The sequence below is a fragment of the Heptranchias perlo genome, chromosome 15 (genome assembly GCF_035084215.1).
Source record: "Heptranchias perlo isolate sHepPer1 chromosome 15, sHepPer1.hap1, whole genome shotgun sequence".
Lineage (NCBI taxonomy): Eukaryota > Metazoa > Chordata > Chondrichthyes > Hexanchiformes > Hexanchidae > Heptranchias > Heptranchias perlo.
Window position 1 is genome coordinate 8,379,242 of NC_090339.1, and position 20,130 is coordinate 8,399,371.

General features: G+C 49.0%; 1 protein-coding gene across 3 annotated transcripts in view; it reads right to left on the bottom strand.

Moving 5' to 3' along the window:
- LOC137332854 (U2 snRNP-associated SURP motif-containing protein-like) overlaps positions 1-19,273 on the bottom strand; it is a 59,018-nt gene extending 39,745 nt beyond the window's left edge. Inside the window, exons 1-8 of one of the 3 annotated variants that reach the window (XM_067996811.1) lie at positions 19,154-19,273; positions 10,080-10,167; positions 5,659-5,750; positions 5,094-5,174; positions 4,082-4,196; positions 3,136-3,260; positions 808-875; positions 573-694 (exon numbers count right to left, since the gene is read on the bottom strand). In XM_067996811.1, the coding sequence (XP_067852912.1) occupies positions 573-694; positions 808-875; positions 3,136-3,260; positions 4,082-4,196; positions 5,094-5,174; positions 5,659-5,694 (547 nt within the window). In that variant the 5' untranslated portion in view covers positions 5,695-5,750; positions 10,080-10,167; positions 19,154-19,273. The remainder of the gene's footprint in view (positions 1-572; positions 695-807; positions 876-3,135; positions 3,261-4,081; positions 4,197-5,093; positions 5,175-5,658; positions 5,751-10,079; positions 10,168-19,153) is intronic. The other 2 variants (XM_067996813.1, XM_067996812.1) reach the window with 2 other exon arrangements.
- Positions 19,274-20,130: the final 857 nt, after the last annotated feature.

The following is a 20,130-nucleotide window of genomic DNA, read 5'->3' on the forward strand; positions in this document are numbered from 1 at the left end:
TGACCCCTTGTGTATTCAGTATTCTTGGATGTAATGTTTCCCTGACCAACCTGTCTGAACACCATTCACTCCTTTGATTGCTGTGATTATCTCTCTGCCGAGGTGTGATAAAGGGCAGTTAGAAAGATTATCTGTATTCACCAGGCATTGTTCTCTGACTATATATGCTGTGCCTTTATGCAACCTTTCACTCACCTGAAGAAGGAGCAAAGCTCCGAAAGCTTGTGATTTCAAATAAAGCTGTTGGACTATAACCTGGTGTTGTGCGACTCCTTACATTAGTCTTAAGATGGCATTACAATTTAATGCTAAAGTCCCATAAATTACAATATATTTCACTCCCTAACTTAACAAGTATAGCTCACTCTTAATTCCCTTCATGTGATCTAGACATCTCTTAGGATATAAACTAAAAATTTTAAAAATTAAAGGGAGATAAAATTTTCAATGACTAATGTTCAAATCTATATAACACAGCAAGGGATTAATAAATTCACTTTGCCTGCAAAACAATGGTTCAATTTATACTATTTGCTGTCGACTGTGAATTAAATAATGAAATGAATGCTCACAGACACGCCTGTTTATCTGTTGTTCCAGTTCGGCAGGCATGGGTTCAAATCTACTAGGTCTTAAATTTCCTTCTTTAATCCTTTTTTTATTTTTATGTCTCTCTTCACGCTCTTCCTGAATCCTGTAGGGATGTTAAAAAAGACACCATCCTAAATAATGCGCAATAAGTACTCAATTCTATTTTTCTAAGAAGCCATTTCTATATTCTAAGAAATCATTTCGCAGCACACTTACTGTTTGAGCTCTTCTTTAAATATTTCCAGATTACTCTTCTTTTTTTCATCTTTTACTTTTTTGATAGTCTATTTTAGGTGAATGGAGGGGGAAAAAAGTTATTTATCCTGTACAGAACAATTATGCTAAGACACACTCAAGATCCAACAGCACTCCATCCAAATTTACCTTTACACAAGCTCAGAACATTTACATAATCCCACTGCAAAGCTCTTTTTGTCAGAAGTCAAACAGTACTTGAAATCATTAGTTTACTGGCATTCCAAATTAGAAACAAACTTTCAAAAATTCTAACACATTTCCCCAATACTGTCCTTATAATGTATATTTTCCTTAGAGTTAAGCAACCATATAATAATGTATCGGTGCAAATTTAGCCTCTTGATTACAAATATGCACACAGAGTTTTCCCCACACTATTTAAGTCAATTCACTTGTTAACCAGAAAGATTAGTTGATATTCTTGGTAGAGAAGGGAATACTTTCAACATAAAGTACTTTCCCATCTAGTTCTGTTTAAAAAAAGCACAAACAGCAGAAATGTTTCTGCCACCTTACTGGAGATGGTTCAAACCTCATGCAATTTCCCACCTTCATAGTAACCCTCCATTCCAACTCTCAAGCTTCCCATAAAGCTGTTCTGCTGATGTCAACGATGGGCCTCTCAGCAAATCAACCCATAAATACAACGAGGAATGCCATCCAATTTTTGGTTGTGGATACTGACCGGGAGGCATTGGAGTTCAAAAACCTCAAAAGATAAATACAACACCGTGTACCAAAACAGAAGGCACAAATACTTTAAACTGCAATCACAAGTCATTGATTTCTAGCACATCAATGCAGTGATTCCTTTTCATATTAGGTGAGTTACAAACAAATGTATGATGAGGCCAGATAGTCAAAGTACTGTTTAAGTTCAGAATGCTTTCAGATAAATGGCCAAACCGATTGAGAATTTCCAGTATATTCAAAAGAAATCCAGAAAATCAGGATGTCAATGGCGAACTTCAATATTATCCAAAAATAAACTGATGGGATACAACTTTTGAAAAGCAGATGGAGTACCAATACACACAGTAGTTAAAGAGTTTGACCTTCCTTCAAACAGAACCTAGTATCACTCCTTCCTCAGAACACTTTGCTAAGTTTTAAACAACTTTCTAAAGGCCCACCCCCTCCCTCCCAATAATCTTCGTCCTCTTCTTGTAACGGTGTTGCCTCATACTGATATTGTCTTGGGGGTTCCTCAGCCAAGTAAACGATCTTCATGTGTGAGCCAAGATAATAAGCACCTTCAGGCTATTTGAATGTCAAGGCATCATAGCCACGGCTGATCCTGTGCTCACCCACCATCCACATACAAGCGCCTACAGCAAGAATCCGGCCCAGCTAAGTTAGCACAGACCAGCCACTGACCCTGGGAGCAGGCTGGACAAAACAGTTTTAAAATTCAGATGATGCATCTCTTACACTGCTTGTCCGACATCCAGTCCTGGATGAGCCGCTAGTTTCGCCGGTTAAATACTGGCATGACTGAATCCATAGTCTTAGGCATCCCTCCTCCCCCACAAATTCCGTTCCCTCTCCGCCGATTCCATCTCCCCTCTCGGGCCACTGTCTCGGGTTGAACCAGGCTGTTCAAAACCTCGCCATCCTTTTTGACCCCAAGCTAAGCTTCTAACAGTCCTCTCCATCACAAAGACCGCCTACTTCCACCTCCGTAACATGGCCTGTCTCAATCCCTGCCTCAGCTTATTCTATTTAAACCCTCCTCCAGATTCAACTATCCCAATGCTCTCCTGGCCGACCCTCCCATCTTCCATAAACTTGAACTCATCCAGAACTCTACTGCCCATGTCCTAACCCACAGCAAGTCTCACTCACCCATCAATCCTATGATTGCTGACCGACATTTCTCCCGAAGCCTCAAATTTAAAAATTCAAATGTTCAAATCCCTTTATGGGCTCATCCCTCCCTACCTCTGTAACCTTATCCAGCCCTACAACCCTCTGAGAACTCTGTGTTCCTCCATATCTGGCCTATTCTGCATCCACCATACCCTTCATCCCACCATTGCCAACCGTGCCGTCAGCCATCCAGTCACTAAGCTCCTGGAATTCCCTCCCTAAGCCTCACCAGCTCCTCTCCTCCTTAAAAGCCACCTCTATGACCAAGCTTTTAGTCACCCCTCCGAATATCTCCTCCTTTGATTTGGTGTCGATTATTGCCTGATTATACTTCTATGAAGTGCCATCATATAAATTACAACAGCCCACTTCTAGTGGGTAAATATAAATTATTATATACCCTTTTATTATACGTACAGATTTCTTCACTTCAGAAGGTACAGTTGGTGTAGAAGCTACTTCCTGCTGTGGCATTTTTAATTCACCAAACTTAGCTTTAGGTTTATACAGTTTAGTCCTCCTTTCGTCTGTTTCCTTCTCATCTGAAAAATTGGAAAAATGAATCCGAAAAAGCACAAACACCAAAGAAGTGTAATATCCAAACTCCCAAAGTGACTGTCAGGTCTGATGCTGCAGTTATACTGCAGGAATCATTGAGACTGGTATCTGCCTTTAGAGTGGTGTGTCTGGGCAGTACCAAGTGGTACCAAATCTTTCACATAACTTCCCAATCAGGGGAAACAGAGCTCGCATGATATACACTTGAGTCCTGCTCGCTGACCTCTAATTTCTAGCAAAATTTCTGTTAGAAGACAGCCAACAGGACATTAGGCTCTTTCATAACTTAAGAAATTTAAAGGTGGTCTCTTTCTGGTGGGAAAGAATCAATCTCTAGAAAGCAAATAGTTGTTTATAATTATTACTGAAGTTTACTAGTCAGCATTCAAATGGCTATTTACTGTGATAACAGAGGAAGGGCCTTGCGAATACAATTTTTTTTTAAAACTGACAATTACAAAGCAAAAATGCACTGTTGGAATAAATATAAATAAAACTGTTATAAGCAAGGGTGTAGTATATTACTTTAGTCACTAGATGCCATACAAATCAGCACATCATCTTAACTGATGTTCATATTCCACCAGAGATAGAGCTCACGCTCAGTTATCGTGCAGAATTACAGGGAAAACTAATAGTTCAGTATGAAAATTAACGGCACAAAGATAACTGGAACACATAATCTGTAGGATCATTGAAGTCTTCACTATGGCCCTAACTCTCTCACTATTCGAATACTCAGATATCTATAGTTCCATTTTTAATACAATAACACAACCAATTTAAAGTACATTTTAAAAATTACCTTTATCTGCATTTACAATGCCACCTCTTACGAAAGTTTTTACATTGCCTGTACCGCCCGAGTCAAATGAGGCTAGAAATTCTTCATAGATTTCAGCTGCCTTTAGCTCCTCTTCCTGTAAAAAGTTAATATTTTTTTCAACTATTATTTATTTTCACATTACATGGCAAGAAATACATCACTAAGGGAAACAGTTTTCTAACTGTCACTCCTAATTAAAGCTGCTGTACCCTACTATTGCTCTAAACGACTTTCCTTGAGGAACTAAAAATACTTACTGCTGAGAGATAAATGTCATTCCTTGCATCATTCTATAAAGTGATATGTTTGAAGCAAAGAACAATTTCAGTGGCACTCAATTTGTGCACTCACTCCACAAATTTCCATTCTTTATCCGAATTTTAGCCTCTGCAAATTAGAGCTGCTCCACGGCAGAGTACTTTACTTGAGCAGGAACTTTTCTTTTGCTGAGTTTTCGGACAGCAATTTTTCATCCTCAAAGGATTGCCATTGCTTTTTGAAATACAAGGATGCTCGCCGTTATATTTTATCTGATCAAAATTTTTCCATTATAATAATGTTAAATATTGCTTCCAAGGTTTAAAACTGAATTACAGTGCAAAAATTACATTTTAAAATTTTATCAAGCACAGGACTTTTGGTAAATTATCAAAACAATATTTTGTAAACTATCAAACCCAGCCTTTTTTTTGATTTGCAATGAATTACACAAATCATATTTTAGCTCATATATGCCTTATGTTTCTCAATATTAAATGTAATCAATGTCCCAATATTTCCCTAAATTAATTCAAGTTGGATGTTTTTCTACAAATTACAAAAATATTTCCAAGCATTAGTTATTGTAACATAAATCTAGAAAGCAGTCCAAAATACATGAGTATAGCTACTGAATTTTAGAGTGCATTAGATTCATTCTTCATTGTACCACAGTTCTCAGCAGCCAGACAGAATTCACAAAACAATATCATATGGAAACAGCAACACAAACCTTCTTTCTTAGTTCCTCCTGCCCTTTTTTGCTTAGAGTCCTTTTTGAAGCTAAGCTCTTCAATTTGCTTTCTGACATCTTCTGCAGATAAATGAAAGCACAATTTAACCTAGTTCACACAGAAACGAGCAGAATTTTGTCAAATTCTAAACTACAGTTCTAGAATTCAACCTTTTTAAGATTTGTAAAATCCGATCACAGCCTGCTGGCTCCACTCACTGATATATTCATGCTACAGCCTGGGAAACTTTGGGTTTACTCCAAGTCAGCAAACTGCTAAACTTGGTAGATCATCAGGTGCTCTAATTCAGTTCCTGCTGAGGTCACAATTCGACACAGCTAATGAGACTGCAGAATAGCACTCCCCAAAATATTACAGCTGCCTCACTATTGACTCAGGCAGAGACTACGGCATAGAGCTTACGGGGAAAGAAAAGATTGGAAGATGGGGAAAAATTAATTCCCAGCAAAGGTTTTTACAACATAAGAAACAAAACCCAAATTATCAAAAAAGTTTCTTTTTAAGTTGCTACACCACTTTCTTGCAATGAAAGGAAAAGTTCACCTTGGGGCTCTGATGGACAGTTGGTGCATTGTTCATTCTATGAATAGCACAGGCACGATGGGCTGAATGGCCTCCTTTGTTGCTGTATGATTCTAGGTACACAGAATTTGTAAGTAACATATTATGCCAATCATGACATTTCCCCATTCTGTTTACGTTTGTCCTTGGCACAAAAGTTGTGACTGGACACACTTCAAGATTGATCCTTGGCATGACTGTACACTTTCCCAACAGCACCATTATGGAATTAACTGAGGCCTGTACAAGATAACTTACAAGGAAAAGGTTTCAAAATAATTGATTTACACTTTATTTATTTAACCACATTGTTAGTGAACATTAAACCTGTTTTTTTTTAAACTGATTTCCACCAATACATTCCCAGATTTCTTTTCTGGGTTATCAATCGGTTAAAAACAAAATTCTTCTCAAATTTGAGAAAAAATTACTTTTTTTTAAACCACAAATTAGATCTGCATGCATTGCATCCATGACATCAGCACACGTATCGCATGCTGTACGTGCCTGCTGATGTCACTTATGCGATGTGCGATCACTTCTGGACCCAATTTGCAGCAGGATAAGAGGCAAAGGCTGTGCAAGTTGGATCTTTTATACAGTGGCCTGAATCATCGCTAGATCCTGATCTGAGAACTATATCCCACATACTGCATTAATAATTACGGGTACGGTAGCATAGTGATTATGTTATTGGTCTAGTAATCCAGAGGCCTGGACTAATGATCCGGAGTTATGAGTTCAAATCCCACCACGGCAGCTGGGGAATTCAAATTCAATTAATTAAATAAAATCTGGAATTAAAAAAATGTGTAATTACCTGATTGTCATAAAAACCCATTTTGTTGTCCCTAATGTCCGAATTAAGGAAGGGAACCTGCCATCCTTACCTGGTCTGGCCTATATGTGACTCCAGACCCACAGCAATGTGGTTGATTCTTAATCGCCCTCTGAAACGGCCTGGCAAGCCACTCAGTTGTACAATTTCGCTACAAAAAGTCATAATAAGAATAAGACCACCCAGCATTGGACCACTAGGCACCAGACATGACAAAGGCAAACCAAGCCCAGTCGACCCTGCAAAGTCCTCCTCACTAACATCTGGGGACTTGTGCCAAAATTGGGAGAGCTGTCCCACAGACTAGTCAAGCAACAGCCTGACATAGCCATACTCACAGAATCATATCTTTCAACCAACGTCCCAGACTCTTCCATTACCATCCCAGAGTTGGCAGTACAGTGATATACACTGTACTGGGAGTCCTCAACATTGACTCTGGACCCCATGAAATCTCATGGCATCAGGTCAAACATGGGCAAGGAAACCTCCTGCTGATTACTACCTACCACCCTCTCTCAGCTGATGAATCAGTCCTCCTCCATGTTGAGCACCACTTGGAGGAAGCACTGAGGGTAGCAAGGGCACAGAATGTACTCTGGGTGGGGGACTTCAATGTCCATCACCAAAAGTGGCTCGGTAACACCACTACTGACTGAGCTGGCTGAGTCCTGAAGGACATAGCTGCCAGACTGGGCCTGCGGCAGGTGGTGAGGGAACCAACACGAGAGAAAAACCTACTTGACCTCATCCTCACCAATCTACCTGTCGCAGATGCATCTGTCCATTACAGTATTGGTAGGAGTGACCACCGCACAGTCCTTGAGGAGAAGAAGTCCCGTTTTCACACTGAAGACACCATCCAACGGGTTGTGTGGCACTACCACCGTGCTAAATGGGATAGATTCAGAACACATCTAGCAGCTCAAAACTGGGCAACCATGAGGCACTGAGTACCATCAGCAACAGCAGATTTGTACTCCAGCACAATCTGTAACCTCATGGTCCGGCATATTCCTCACTCTACCATTACCAACAAGCCAGGGGATCAACCTGGTTCAATGAGGATTGTAGAAGAGCGTGCCAGGAGCAGCACCAGGCATACCTAAAAATGAGGTGCCAACCTGGTGAAGCTACAACAAAGGACTACATGCGTGCTAAACAGCGGAAGCAACATGCTATAGACAGAGCTAAGTGATTCCACAACCAATTGATCAGGTCAAAGCTCTGCAGTCCTGCCACATCCAGTCATGATTGGTGGTGGACAATTAAACAACTAACAGGGGGAGGAGGCTCTGTAAAAATCCCCATCCTCAATGATGGCAGAGTCCAGCACGTGAGTGCAAAGGACAAGGCTGAAGCATTTGCAACCATCTTCAGCCAGAAGTGCCGAGTAGATGATCCATCTCGGCCTCCTCCTGATATCCCCACCATCACAGAAGCCAGTCTTCAGCCAATTCGATTCACTCCACACGATATCAAGAAATGGCTGAGTGCACTGGATACAACAAAGGCTATCCCGGCTGTAGTACTGAAGACTTGTGCTCCAGAACTAGCCGCGCCTCTAGCCAAACTGTTCCAGTACAGCTACAACACTGGCATCTACCCGACAATGTGGAAAATTGCCCAGGTATGCCCATTTACCGCCCCATCAGTCTACTCTCAATCATCAGCAAAGTGATGGAAGGTGTCGTTGACAGTGCTATCAAGCAGCACTTACTCATCAATAATCTGCTCATCCATGCTCAGTTTGGGTTCCACCAAATCCACTCGGCTCCAGACCTTACAGCCTTGGTCCAAACATGGACAAAAGAGCTGAATTCCAGAGGTGAGTTGAGAGTGATTGCCCTTAACATCAAGGCAGCACTCCACCAAGTGTGGCACCAAGGAGCCCTAGTAAAATTGAAGTCAATGGGAATCAGGGGGAAAACTCTCCAGTGCCTCGAGTCATACCTAGCACAAAGGAAGGTGGTAATGGTTGTTGGAGGCCAATCATCTCAGCCCCAGGACATTGCTGCAGGAGTTCCTCAGGGCAGTGTCCAACGCCCAACCATCTTCAGCTGCTTCATCAATGACCTTCCCTCCATCATAAAGTCAGAAATGGGGATGTTCGTTGACGATTGCACAGTGTTCAGTTCCATTCGCAACCCCTCAGATAATGAAGCAGTCCGTGCCGCATGCAGCAAGACCTGGACAACATCCAGGCTTGGGCTGATAAGTGGCAAGTAACATTCGCATCAGACAAGTGCCAGGCAATGACCATCTCCAAACAAGAGAGAGTCTAACCACCTCCCCTTGACATTCAACAGCATTACCATCGCCGAATCCCCCACCATCAACATGCTGGTGGTCACCATTGACCAGAAACTTAACTGCACCAGCCACATAAATACTATGGCGAATAGAGCAGGTCAGAGGCTGGGTATTCTGCGGCGAGTGACTCACCTCCTGACTCCCCAAAGCCTTTCCACCATCTACAAGGCACAAGTCAGGAGTGTGATGGAATGCTCTCCACTTGCCTGGATGAGTGCAGCTCCAACAACACTCAAGAAGCTCGACACCATCCAGGACAAAGCAGCCCGCTTGATTGGCACCCCATCCACTATCCTAACATTCACTCCCTTCACCAGCGGCACACCGTGGCTGCAGTGTGTACCATCCACAGGATGCACTGCAGCAACTTGCCAAGGTTTCTTCGACAGCACCTCCCAAACCCGCGACCTCTACCACCTAGAAGGACGAGGGCAGTAGGCACATGGGAACAATATCACCTGCATGTTCCCCTCCAAGTCACACACCATCCTGACTCGGAAATATATCGCCGTTCCTTCATTGTCACTTGGTCAAAATCCTGGAATTCCCTACCTAACAGCACTGTGGGAGAACCTTCACCACACGGACTGCAGCGGTTCAAGAAGGCAGCTCACCACCACCTTCTCAAGGGCAATTAGGGATGAGCAATAAATGCTGACCATGCCAGCGACGCCCACCTCCCATGAACGAATTCAAAATAAAACTGCAGCAAACTTCAGTCTTTCATTCCCGGTTAGGTAGGCAGCAATGACAGCTGTTCGCTAACACAGTTACACTGATAGTCCTCCGAAGACTGAGGTCATCAATCAAAGGCTAACTCAGGCTACACACCAAAGCATTGCTTATGAAAAGCAAAGATTGCAACTGTTCCCCTGGGCATAATCTCCGTTTTTATTATTATACCATCATAGTGGTGGGTAAGTGGCTGGAAATACAACAATAAACATAAATTCTTCAACTTTAGTTTTAATTATTTTTTAAAAAACTATCAAGGGGTTAAGTGACAGTCTGATGGTGAGTCCCATGAAAATTGTTTTCTTCCATTTCAGCAATGTTCAAAATAAAAACTATTACCGATTTCCCCTGAATTTACCTAAATTATCTGGGGTCCATTTTCCCCTCAGTGCTTTTCTCCCTATTTTAAGCTAAAAATGAAATCTGACAAAACACATGTTTTAAAGAGGCAGTAAAAACTAACTTTAAGGATGTTTACATGCTGTTGTTGAACAACACAATGCAATGAGCTCCTTACCGTGGCAATGTTCTAAAGGGCAGACAATGATTTCTGACTCAAACGCCTCACATCAGGTAGGGTCACTTGCGTCATCCAGGTTCACAATCTATGGAATGGAAATAGCAGAGGAATGAAATTAGTTTACCTATCCACTCCATTAGTCAAAATACTCTGCACACTGTGACCGAGATATAAATTTTGTTGTGTTGATTGTGCATATTTTTAACGATCAATAGTAAAATAGGTAATATGCAGTACTAAGGGGGTGCTACATTGCTGGCGCTGCCTTTTGGTTTGTTAAATGAAGGCTCCGCCTGATTGTTAAACTGACTCATTTGGATTTGATCTAGGATCCTATGGCACTATTTAAAGGGCAAGTCGTTCTCCTGGCCAACATTACTTCAAACACCACCACCAAAAATGGATTAACTCGTCATCATCATTCATCTCACTGCTGTTAATGGGATCTTGCTGCGCACATTTCACTACACAACAGTGACTACACTTCAAAAAGCAATTAATCATGTGTGAAGTGCTTTGAGACATTTCTGAGACATTAAGGTGCCATATAAATGCAGACCATTTAATTCTTTATATTTTATTTCCTTCCTGACATGATATATTTATATCTTAAAAACATAATTTATATCTTGATCATGGTACCCAGAGTATTTTGAATAGAAATATATAAACACATATCTACTTATGAATGATCCAGAATGCACTGCCTGAATGGATAGTTGAAGCAGACGCAATAGTAACTTTCATAGGAATAAATACTTGAAGTGGAAAAATCTGTAGGGCTATGGGGAAAAGAGGAGGGGAGTGGGACCAATTGGATAGCTCTTTCAGAGAGCCAGCACAGGCACGGTGGGTGAAATGGCCTCCTTCTGTGTTGTATCATAGAATCTTACAGCACAGGAGACCGCCATTCAGTCCATCGTGCCTGTGCCAGCTCTTTGAAAGAGCTGTCCAATTTAGTCCCACACCTCAGCATTTTCCCCCATAAGCCTGCAATTTAGTCCTCTTCAAGTACATGTCCAATTGCCTTTTGAAAGTTCCTATGGAATCTGATTCACCACTCTTTCAAGTAGTGAGTTCCAGATCTTAACAACTCTCTGTGTGAAAAAAATCTCATTTCCTTCTAGTTCTTTTGCCAATTATTTTAAATCTGTGACCTCTGGTTAACAACCCACTTACCAGAGGAAACAGTTTCTCCCTACTTGTTCTATCAAAACCCCTCATAATTTTGAATACCTCTATTAGGTCTCCCCTTAACCTTCTCTGCTCTAAGGAGAACAATCCCAGCTTCTCCAATCTCTCCACATAACTGAAGTCCCTCATCCCTGGTATCATCCTGGTAAACCTCCTCTGTACCCTCTCCAAGGCCTTCACATCCTTCCTAAAGTGTGGTGCCCAGAATTGTACACAATACTCCAGCTGAGGCCTAACCAGTGATTTGTAAAGGTTTAGCATGATTTCCTTGTTTTTATATTCAATGCCTCTATTTATAAAGCCAAGTAACCCAGATGCTTTCTTAATCTCCTTATCAACTTGCCCTGCCTCCTTCAAAGATTTGTGAATATGCACCCCCAGGTCCCTCTGCTCTCGCACCTCACTCAAAATAGAACCATTTAGATTATACTGCCTCTCTACGTTGTTCCTCCCAAAGTGTGTAACTTCACACTTATCTGCATTAAATTGCATCTGGCATCTGTCTGCCCATATCACCAGCTTATCTAAGTCCTCCTGAAGTCTGCTACTATCTGACTCACTATTTACTACGGTGCCATGTTTTGTATCATCCGCAAACTTCGAAATCGTATAACCTGGACTTGGGTACAGGGCATAGAAATATATATATACACAAAACAAGGAAAGCAATGGTCCTAATGCCGATCTCTGGGGGACCCCACTGCATACTTCTCTTCAGTCAGAAAAACAACTGTTCACCACTAATTTCTGCCTTCTATCCCTTTTTCCATTACGTACCCATGTTACCATCGTCACTTTAATCTAACGTGCTTCTACTTTCTGAATAAGTCTGTTATGTGGTATTTTATTGAAAGTCCATATATACATCTATGCACTACCTTCATCAACCCTCTCTGATAATTCATCAAAGAACTCAATCAGGTTAGTCAGACATGATTTGCCTTTAACAAATCTGTGCTGGCTGTCCCTTATTAACCCATGCTTCTCCAAGTGAGAATTAATTTGGTCCAGGTTTATCGCTCTCCCCTTTTTTTGAATAGGGGTGCAACATTTGCAATCCTCTAGTCCTCTGGCACCATTCCCATATCGAAGGACTGAAAGATTGTGGTCAGAGATTCTTGCTATCCCACCCATGCGTCCCTCAGCAACCGAGGATGCATGCCATCTGGACTGGGTGACTTGTTAACTTTGAGTGATGCCAACCTATTTAGCACCTCCTTTCTATTTTTATCCTAAAACGTTTGGATGGTCAACAGACTCAAACACACTGGGAGTAATGTGTGAATTTATGATCGGCATGAAAATCAATTGCTGACCATGATGTTGGGCTGCTGCTGCTGCTGCTGCTGCTGAGCAAACAAGCAAATGTCCCAGCTGAAGTTCCATACTGCCAGCCCTAAATGAACTTTTGTTGAATCATATTTTAAATTGTACAACTGACAAGGATAAATTAGGGCATCATGTGTTTTTTTGTCTGCGCTCTTCAATGTTTCTGTTGAGCAGACAAATATATTCCATACTTCAACCTCTCCTCCTTCAATACCCTCCTTAAACCCACCTCTTTGAGCAAGCTTTTGGATGCCCCTCCTATTATCTCCTTTTTTGGCTTGATGTCCATTTTTGTCTGTTGACGGCTTTGAGAAGTGCCTCGGGACATTTTTCTATGTTGATTAGTGTCGGTAACCCTGTGTCAGTTTCGGCTGAGTGGCATTGGTGTGCGTGCTGGCAAATGTCACATCATTTGACAATTTCAAATTGGCATTACTGGACAGCAGTCTGGGCCAGCTTTACAGGAATTACAGTTCAATGTTAAAAAGATCTCTGCACCGGAAGGCTGAATGGCTTTTATGCTCTTTGCAGTGAACACAGACCATAAGCAGCTAAATGCAACAGACACTAGACTTATTTCTAAGAGCCAAATGTCATACTGTAATAGACCTTTCCAGCTCACTTTAACCACACCCTCTTGGTACCTCACCTGTGGCTATTATTCATGCATGAAGCTCAACAGTGAGTACAAGTAGCCTATTCAATTATGGAGGACATAACAGTCAAGCCCAATCCAGATGGCCCAGTAACTAAATTAACCACCTGGCATGGTACTAAGCTATACAGATGCATATTCCAACAGTATACTGGGTAGTGGTAAGGAGTGGAAAGAATCTGATTTTTTGAATTCCCAAGTCTATGGATGCTGAAGCCAACTGCAGCAGCTGTACTGTAAATCGAACTGATATCATCTAACTCAGGTCAGACTAAGGATCCACCATCAGGCCATTCCAGCCTGCTTAGTTCCATGCCAGGTGGTGAATTTAATTACTAGGCCATCTAAGGAAGCCAAACCAATTCCTCAAGTAAGACTAAGTTCAATCTCATTCCGAAGCTGTGAAGGAGTGATGAAATGTGGACATTAAAACTGGTGCTGTATGGATTGCTCGAATTAGATTTAAACACGTGTTACTGGAAGGCGTTGAGAGCGATCGTCAGTCTACATCCGGCTTTCCTATTGGCAGGCACTGAGTACCTAAAGTGGCAAATACATTTCACTCTTCTGCAAAAAGCATTGGAAAACCGAACCGGAACGGCACAAGCAAACCACTTCCTGGAAAAAACTTCAATCTATTCTGAACTGCTTTATTGCACTTATTATCGGCAGAAAATGTACAGGCAATTTGCAGGGTATGATACATGTTTCTAGTATCACAAACAAACTCAGATAAAGTTTGGGCCGGTGACACCCCAAGCATGTTCATCTAAAGGATCTTACGGCACAGAATTGCACCACGATGAAAATATCTGCTAACAAATGCAAACCATTAGCTATTCATCACTGAAGTCATCTAAACATGTTAACGGTACATGAGACCATGTATTTGTTTCACTTTACTGCCAGGAAATGAACAAAAATAAAACAAAACATTTCTAAAACTCTGAAGCAAAATGAATGTGGACAATAGCAGTGTAATCAAGTGTATGCACTGCATATAAATACATCTACCTTTTATCCCATAGGGGTTATAAATCAGGTGGCACCATGCAAGCTCACACATCATCAGCTGATTTGCAGGCTCAAGGGATCGCAAATGCCTGTCGTATCGCTGATACCAGCGCTAACTAGTAAATGGCATTCCTCCTTCACTCCAGGAAAGGATTCAGGTCCGTTGACATAAACTGGCAGGAGGGGGCCGGGGCGCAGCGAGAGGTGGAGGGAGCCGGTCAGGAAGGGGGGGAACGGGGGGGGGAACGGGGGGGCGTCAGGAGGGGGAAAACGGGGGGGGCGTCAGGAGGGGGAAAACGGGGGGGGCGTCAGGAGGGGGGAAACGGGGGGGTGCGTCAGGAGGGGGGAAACGGGGGGGTGCGTCAGGAGGGGGGAAACGGGGGGGTGCGTCAGGAGGGGGGAAACGGGGGGGGTCAGGAGGGGGGAAACGGGGGGGCGTCAGGAGGGGGGAAACGGGGGGCGTCAGGAGGAGGGAAACGGGGGGCGTCAGGAGGGGGGAAACGGGGGGCGTCAGGAGGGGGGAAACGGGGGGCGTCAGGAGGGGGGAAACGGGGGGCGTCAGGAGGGGGGAAACGGGGGGGCGTCAGGAGGGGGGAAACGGGGGGGCGTCAGGAGGGGGGAAACGGGGGGGGCGTCAGGAGGGGGGAAACGGGGGGGCGTCAGGAGGGGGGAAACGGGGGGGCGTCAGGAGGGGGGAAACGGGGGGGGCATCAGGAGGGGGGAAACGTGGGGGGGCATCAGGAGGGGGGAAACAGGGGGGGCGTCAGGAGGGGGGAAACGGGGGGGGCGTCAGGAGGGGGGAAACGGGGGGGGCGTCAGGAGGGGGGAAACGGAGGGGGGAAACAGGAGGGGGGAAACAGGAGGGGGGAAACAGGAGGGGGGAAACAGGAGGGGGAGAGGGGGGGAGGGTGGGGGAGGGGGGGAGGGTGGGGGAGGGGGAAAGGGGAGGGGGAGTGGGAGGGGGGAAAAGGGGAGAGGGGGTGGACTGGGTGGGGGTGGTCGGGAGGGGGGGAACGGGGTGGGGGTGGTCGGGAGGGGGGGAACGGGGTGGGGGTGGTCGGGAGGGGGGGGGAACGGGGTGGGGGTGGTCGGGAGGGGGGGGGAACGGGGTGGGGGTGGTCGGGAGGGGGGGGGGAACGGGGTGGGGGTGGTCGGGAGGGGGGGGGAACGGGGTGGGGGTGGTCGGGAGGGGGGGGGGAACGGGGTGGGGGTGGTCGGGAGGGGGGGGAAACGGGGTGGGGGTGGTCGGGAGGGGGGGGAACGGGGTGGGGGTGGTCGGGAGGGGGGGGAACGGGGTGGGGGTGGTCGGGAGGGGGGGGAACGGGGTGGGGGGGGGAGAACGGGGTGGGGGGGGGGGAGAACGGGGTGGGGGGGGGAGAACGGGGTGGGGGGGGGGAGAACGGGGTGGGGGGGGGAGAACGGGGTGGGGGGGGGAGAACGGGGTGGGGGGGGAGAACGGGGTGGGGGGGGAGAACGGGGTGGGGGGGGGAGAACGGGGTGGGGGTGGTCGGGAGGGGGGGAACGGGGTGGGGGTGGTCGGGAGGGGGGGGGAACGGGGTGGGGGTGGTCGGGAGGGGGGGGGAACGGGGTGGGGGTGGTCGGGAGGGGGGGGAACGGGGTGGGGGTGGTCAAGAGGGGTGGGAACGGGATGGGGGTGGGTGGGAGAGGGGTGGGAACGGGATGGGGGTGGGTGGGAGAGGGGTGGGAACGGGATGGGGGTGGGTGGGAGAGGGGTGGGAACGGGATGGGGGTGGGTGGGAGAGGGGTGGGAACGGGATGGGGGTGGGTGGGAGGAGGGTGGGAACGGGATGGGGGTGGGTGGGAGGGGGGTGGGAACGGGATGGGGGTGGGTGGGAGGGGGGTGGGAACGGGATGGGGGTGGGTGGGAGGGGGGAGGGAACGGGCGAGTTCAGGAGGGGGGGGAACGGGCGAGTTCAGGAGGGGGGGGAGGGAACGGGCGAGTACAGGAGGGGGGGGAACGGGCGAGTTCAGGAGGAGGGGGAACGGGCGAGTTCAGGAGGGGGGGGAACGGGCGAGTTCAGGAGGGGGGGGAACGGGCGAGTTCAGGAGGGGGGGGAACGGGCGAGTTCAGGAGGGGGGGGAAAGGGCGAGTTCAGGAGGGGGGGGAAAGGGCGAGTTCAGGAGGGGGGGGAAAGGGCGAGTTCAGGAGGGGGGGGAAAGGGCGAGTTCAGGAGGGGGGGGAAAGGGCGAGTTCAGGAGGGGGGGGAAAGGGCGAGTTCAGGAGGGGGGGGAACGGGCGAGTTCAGGAGGGGGGGAACGGGCGAGTTCAGGAGGGGGGGGAACGGGCGAGTTCAGGAGGGGGGGGAACGGGCGAGTTCAGGAGGGGGGGGGAACGGGCGAGTTCAGGAGGGGGGGAACGGGCGAGTTCAGGAGGGGGGGGAACGGGCGAGTTCAGGAGGGGGGGGAACGGGCGAGTTCAGGAGGGGGGGGAACGGGCGAGTTCAGGAGAGGGGGGAACGGGCGAGTTCAGGAGGGGGGAACGGGCGAGTTCAGGAGGGGGGGGGAACGGGCGAGTTCAGGAGGGGGGGGAACGGGCGAGTTCAGGAGGGGGGGGAACGGGCGAGTTCAGGAGGGGGGGGAACGGGCGAGTTCAGGAGGGGGGGGGAACGGGCGAGTTCAGGAGGGGGGGGAACGGGCGAGTTCAGGAGGGGGGGGAACGGGCGAGTTCAGGAGGGGGGGGAACGGGCGAGTTCAGGAGGGGGGGGAACGGGCGAGTTCAGGAGGGGGGGGAACGGGCGAGTTCAGGAGGGGGGGGAACGGGCGAGTTCAGGAGGGGGGGGAACGGGCGAGTTCAGGAGGGGGGGGAACGGGCGAGTTCAGGAGGGGGGGGAACGGGCGAGTTCAGGAGGGGGGGGAACGGGCGAGTTCAGGAGGGGGGGGAACGGGCGAGTTCAGGAGGGGGGGGAACGGGCGAGTTCAGGAGGGGGGGGAACGGGCGAGTTCAGGAGGGGGGGGAACGGGCGAGTTCAGGAGGGGGGGGAACGGGCGAGTTCAGGAGGGGGGGGAACGGGCGAGTTCAGGAGGGGGGGGAACGGGCGAGTTCAGGAGGGGGGGGAACGGGCGAGTTCAGGAGGGGGGGGGAACGGGCGAGTTCAGGAGGGGGGGGAACGGGCGAGTTCAGGAGGGGGGGGAACGGGCGAGTTCAGGAGGGGGGGGAACGGGCGAGTTCAGGAGGGGGGGGAACGGGCGAGTTCAGGAGGGGGGGGAACGGGCGAGTTCAGGAGGGGGGGGAACGGGCGAGTTCAGGAGGGGGGGGAACGGGCGAGTTCAGGAGGGGGGGGAACGGGCGAGTTCAGGAGGGGGGGGAACCGGGGGGAGGGGGGAACCGGGGGGAGATCAGGAGGAGGGAACCAGGGTTGGGGGGGAGATCAGGAGAGAGGGGGCGGGGGTGGGGGAGATCGGGGGGGGGGGGGGGGGGGGGGGGAGATAGGGGGGTGGGTGGGGGAGAGATCGGGGGGCGGGTGCGGGAGAGATCGGGGGGCGGGTGCGGGAGAGATCGGGGGGCGGGTGCGGGAGAGATCGGGGGGCGGGTGCGGGAGAGATCGGGGGGCGGGTGCGGGAGAGATCGGGGGGCGGGTGCGGGAGAGATCGGGGGGCGGGTGCGGGAGAGATCGGGGGGCGGGTGCGGGAGAGATCGTGGGGTGGGTTCGGGAGAGATCGGAGGGTGGGTTCGGGAGAGATCGGGGGGTGGGTTCGGGAGAGATCGGGGGGTGGGTTCGGGAGAGATCGGGGGGTGGGTTCGGGAGAGATCGGGGGTGGGTTCGGGAGAGATCGGGGGGGTGGAGGGAGATCAGGGGGGGTGGAGGGGGAGATCGGGGGGGGGTGGGGGGGAGATCGGGGGGGGGTGGGGGGGAGATCGGGGGGGAGATCGGGGGGGGGGGGAGATCGGGGGGGGGTGGGGGGGGGGAGATCGGGGGGGGGGGGGGGGTACCGGGGGGGTGGGCAGAGATCAGGAGGGGGGAACCAGGGTTTGTGTGGGGAAGTTCAGGAGGGGGGAAAAGATCAGGAGGGGGGAAAAGATCAGGAGGGGGGAAAAGATCAGGAGGGGGGAAAAGATCAGGAGGGGGGAAAAGATCAGGAGGGGGGAAAAGATCAGGAGGGGGGAACCAGGGTTTGTGGGGGGAAGATCAGGAGGGGGGAAAAGATCAGGAGGGGGGAAAAGATCAGGAGGGGGGAAAAGATCAGGAGGGGGGAAGAGATCAGGAGGGGGGAAGAGATCAGGAGGGGGGAAGAGATCAGGAGGGGGGAGATCAGGAGGGGGGAGATCAGGAGAGGGAGGGGGGGGAGATCAGGAGAGGGAGGGGGGGGAGATCAGGAGAGGGAGGGGGGGGAGATCAGGAGAGGGAGGGGGGGGAGATCAGGAGAGGGAGGGGGGGGAGATCAGGAGAGGGGGGGGAGATCAGGAGAGGGGGGGGGAGATCAGGAGAGGGGGGGGAGATGATCAGGAGTGGGGGAATAAATGGGAGCTAGCCTGGGCAGGGGAAGCTGTCCCCGGGGTGCCTGTTGAGGTTTTTTAGGTCACTGACGGGCTGTGGATCAAACCCAAACACTCTGGATTTTCCCAATAACTCTCGATGTGTCACCTCCCCTCCCGGCCCGAGGATGCGGCGGCCCCTGCCACAGACAGTGACGCCGGCACGCTGGCCGGCTGGGCCCAAGCGAGCCGCCCCGGCACGGCTCAGCCTCCCCACCATCGGAAAGGCCCGAGCGGCCGCCCGCCTTCTCCACAGGCCCGTCCGGCACCGCAGTCGGATCGAGCCGGGCCGCCGCCCTCAGACAGGCCTCGCCCGCGCTCGGACTCCGCAACCCGGAAAAATTTCAAGGTCTAAATCTGAACGCTTCGCTCCCGATGACTTGCCCTTTTCGCAGGTGCCGATCGCAGCTCCGGATCAGGCCCGAGGCCTCAGGCTCCCGTCTCTCGAGCACCCAGCGCTCGCGGCTCCGGCCAAAGCAACTGCGCGGCGCCTGTCAACCGCCGCCCGTGCGCACGCGCGAGCACGGCCAGGGGAGGCGCGGGAATTTCAAAAATCCCTTCAGAGACTGTAACAAGGTGAAGGCCATAGGAAGAGGAGGAAGAAGAAAGGTCTTGCATTTCTATAGCGCCTTTCACAACCTCAGGAGGTCCCAAAGCGCTTTATAGCCAACTCAGAACTTTTGAAGTGTAGTCACTGTTGTAACATAGGAAACATGGCATTCAGTTTGCAAACAGCAAGGTCTCACAAACAGCAATGTGATAATGACCAGGTCCCCTCTACATTGGGGAGACCAAAGGTAGACTGGGTGATCGCTTTGCTGAACACCTCTGCTCTGTCCGCAAGCATGACCCTGACCTGCCAGTCGCTTGCCATTTTAATTCCCCGTTCCACTCCCACTCTGACCTCTGTCCTCAGCCTCTTACATTGTTCCAATGAAGCTCAACGTAAGCTTGAGGAACAGCACCTCATCTTTCGTTTAAGCACTTTACAACCTTCCGGACTCTACATTGATTTCAATAACTTCAGACTATAATCACTGCTCCCATTTTTTTTCAATATATTTTTTTTATTTATTGGACTGCAGCTTCTGGTTATGGTTCTGCTGTTGCCATTTACGGCTACGCTAGGTTGAACCTTTGTTTCATCACCACCCTCCTTACCTTGCACCATCATCCCTTTTGTCTTTAATCACTCTTGCCCTCTACCCTATCACAGATCTTCACTTTTGTTCTTTCCTGGCCCTGTACTTGCCTAAAAACTTTAACTCTTTAACATCGTCCAGTTCTGAAATGTTAACTGTTTCTTTCTCCACAGATGCTGCCTCACTTGCTGAGCTTTTCCAGCATTTTCTGTTTTTATT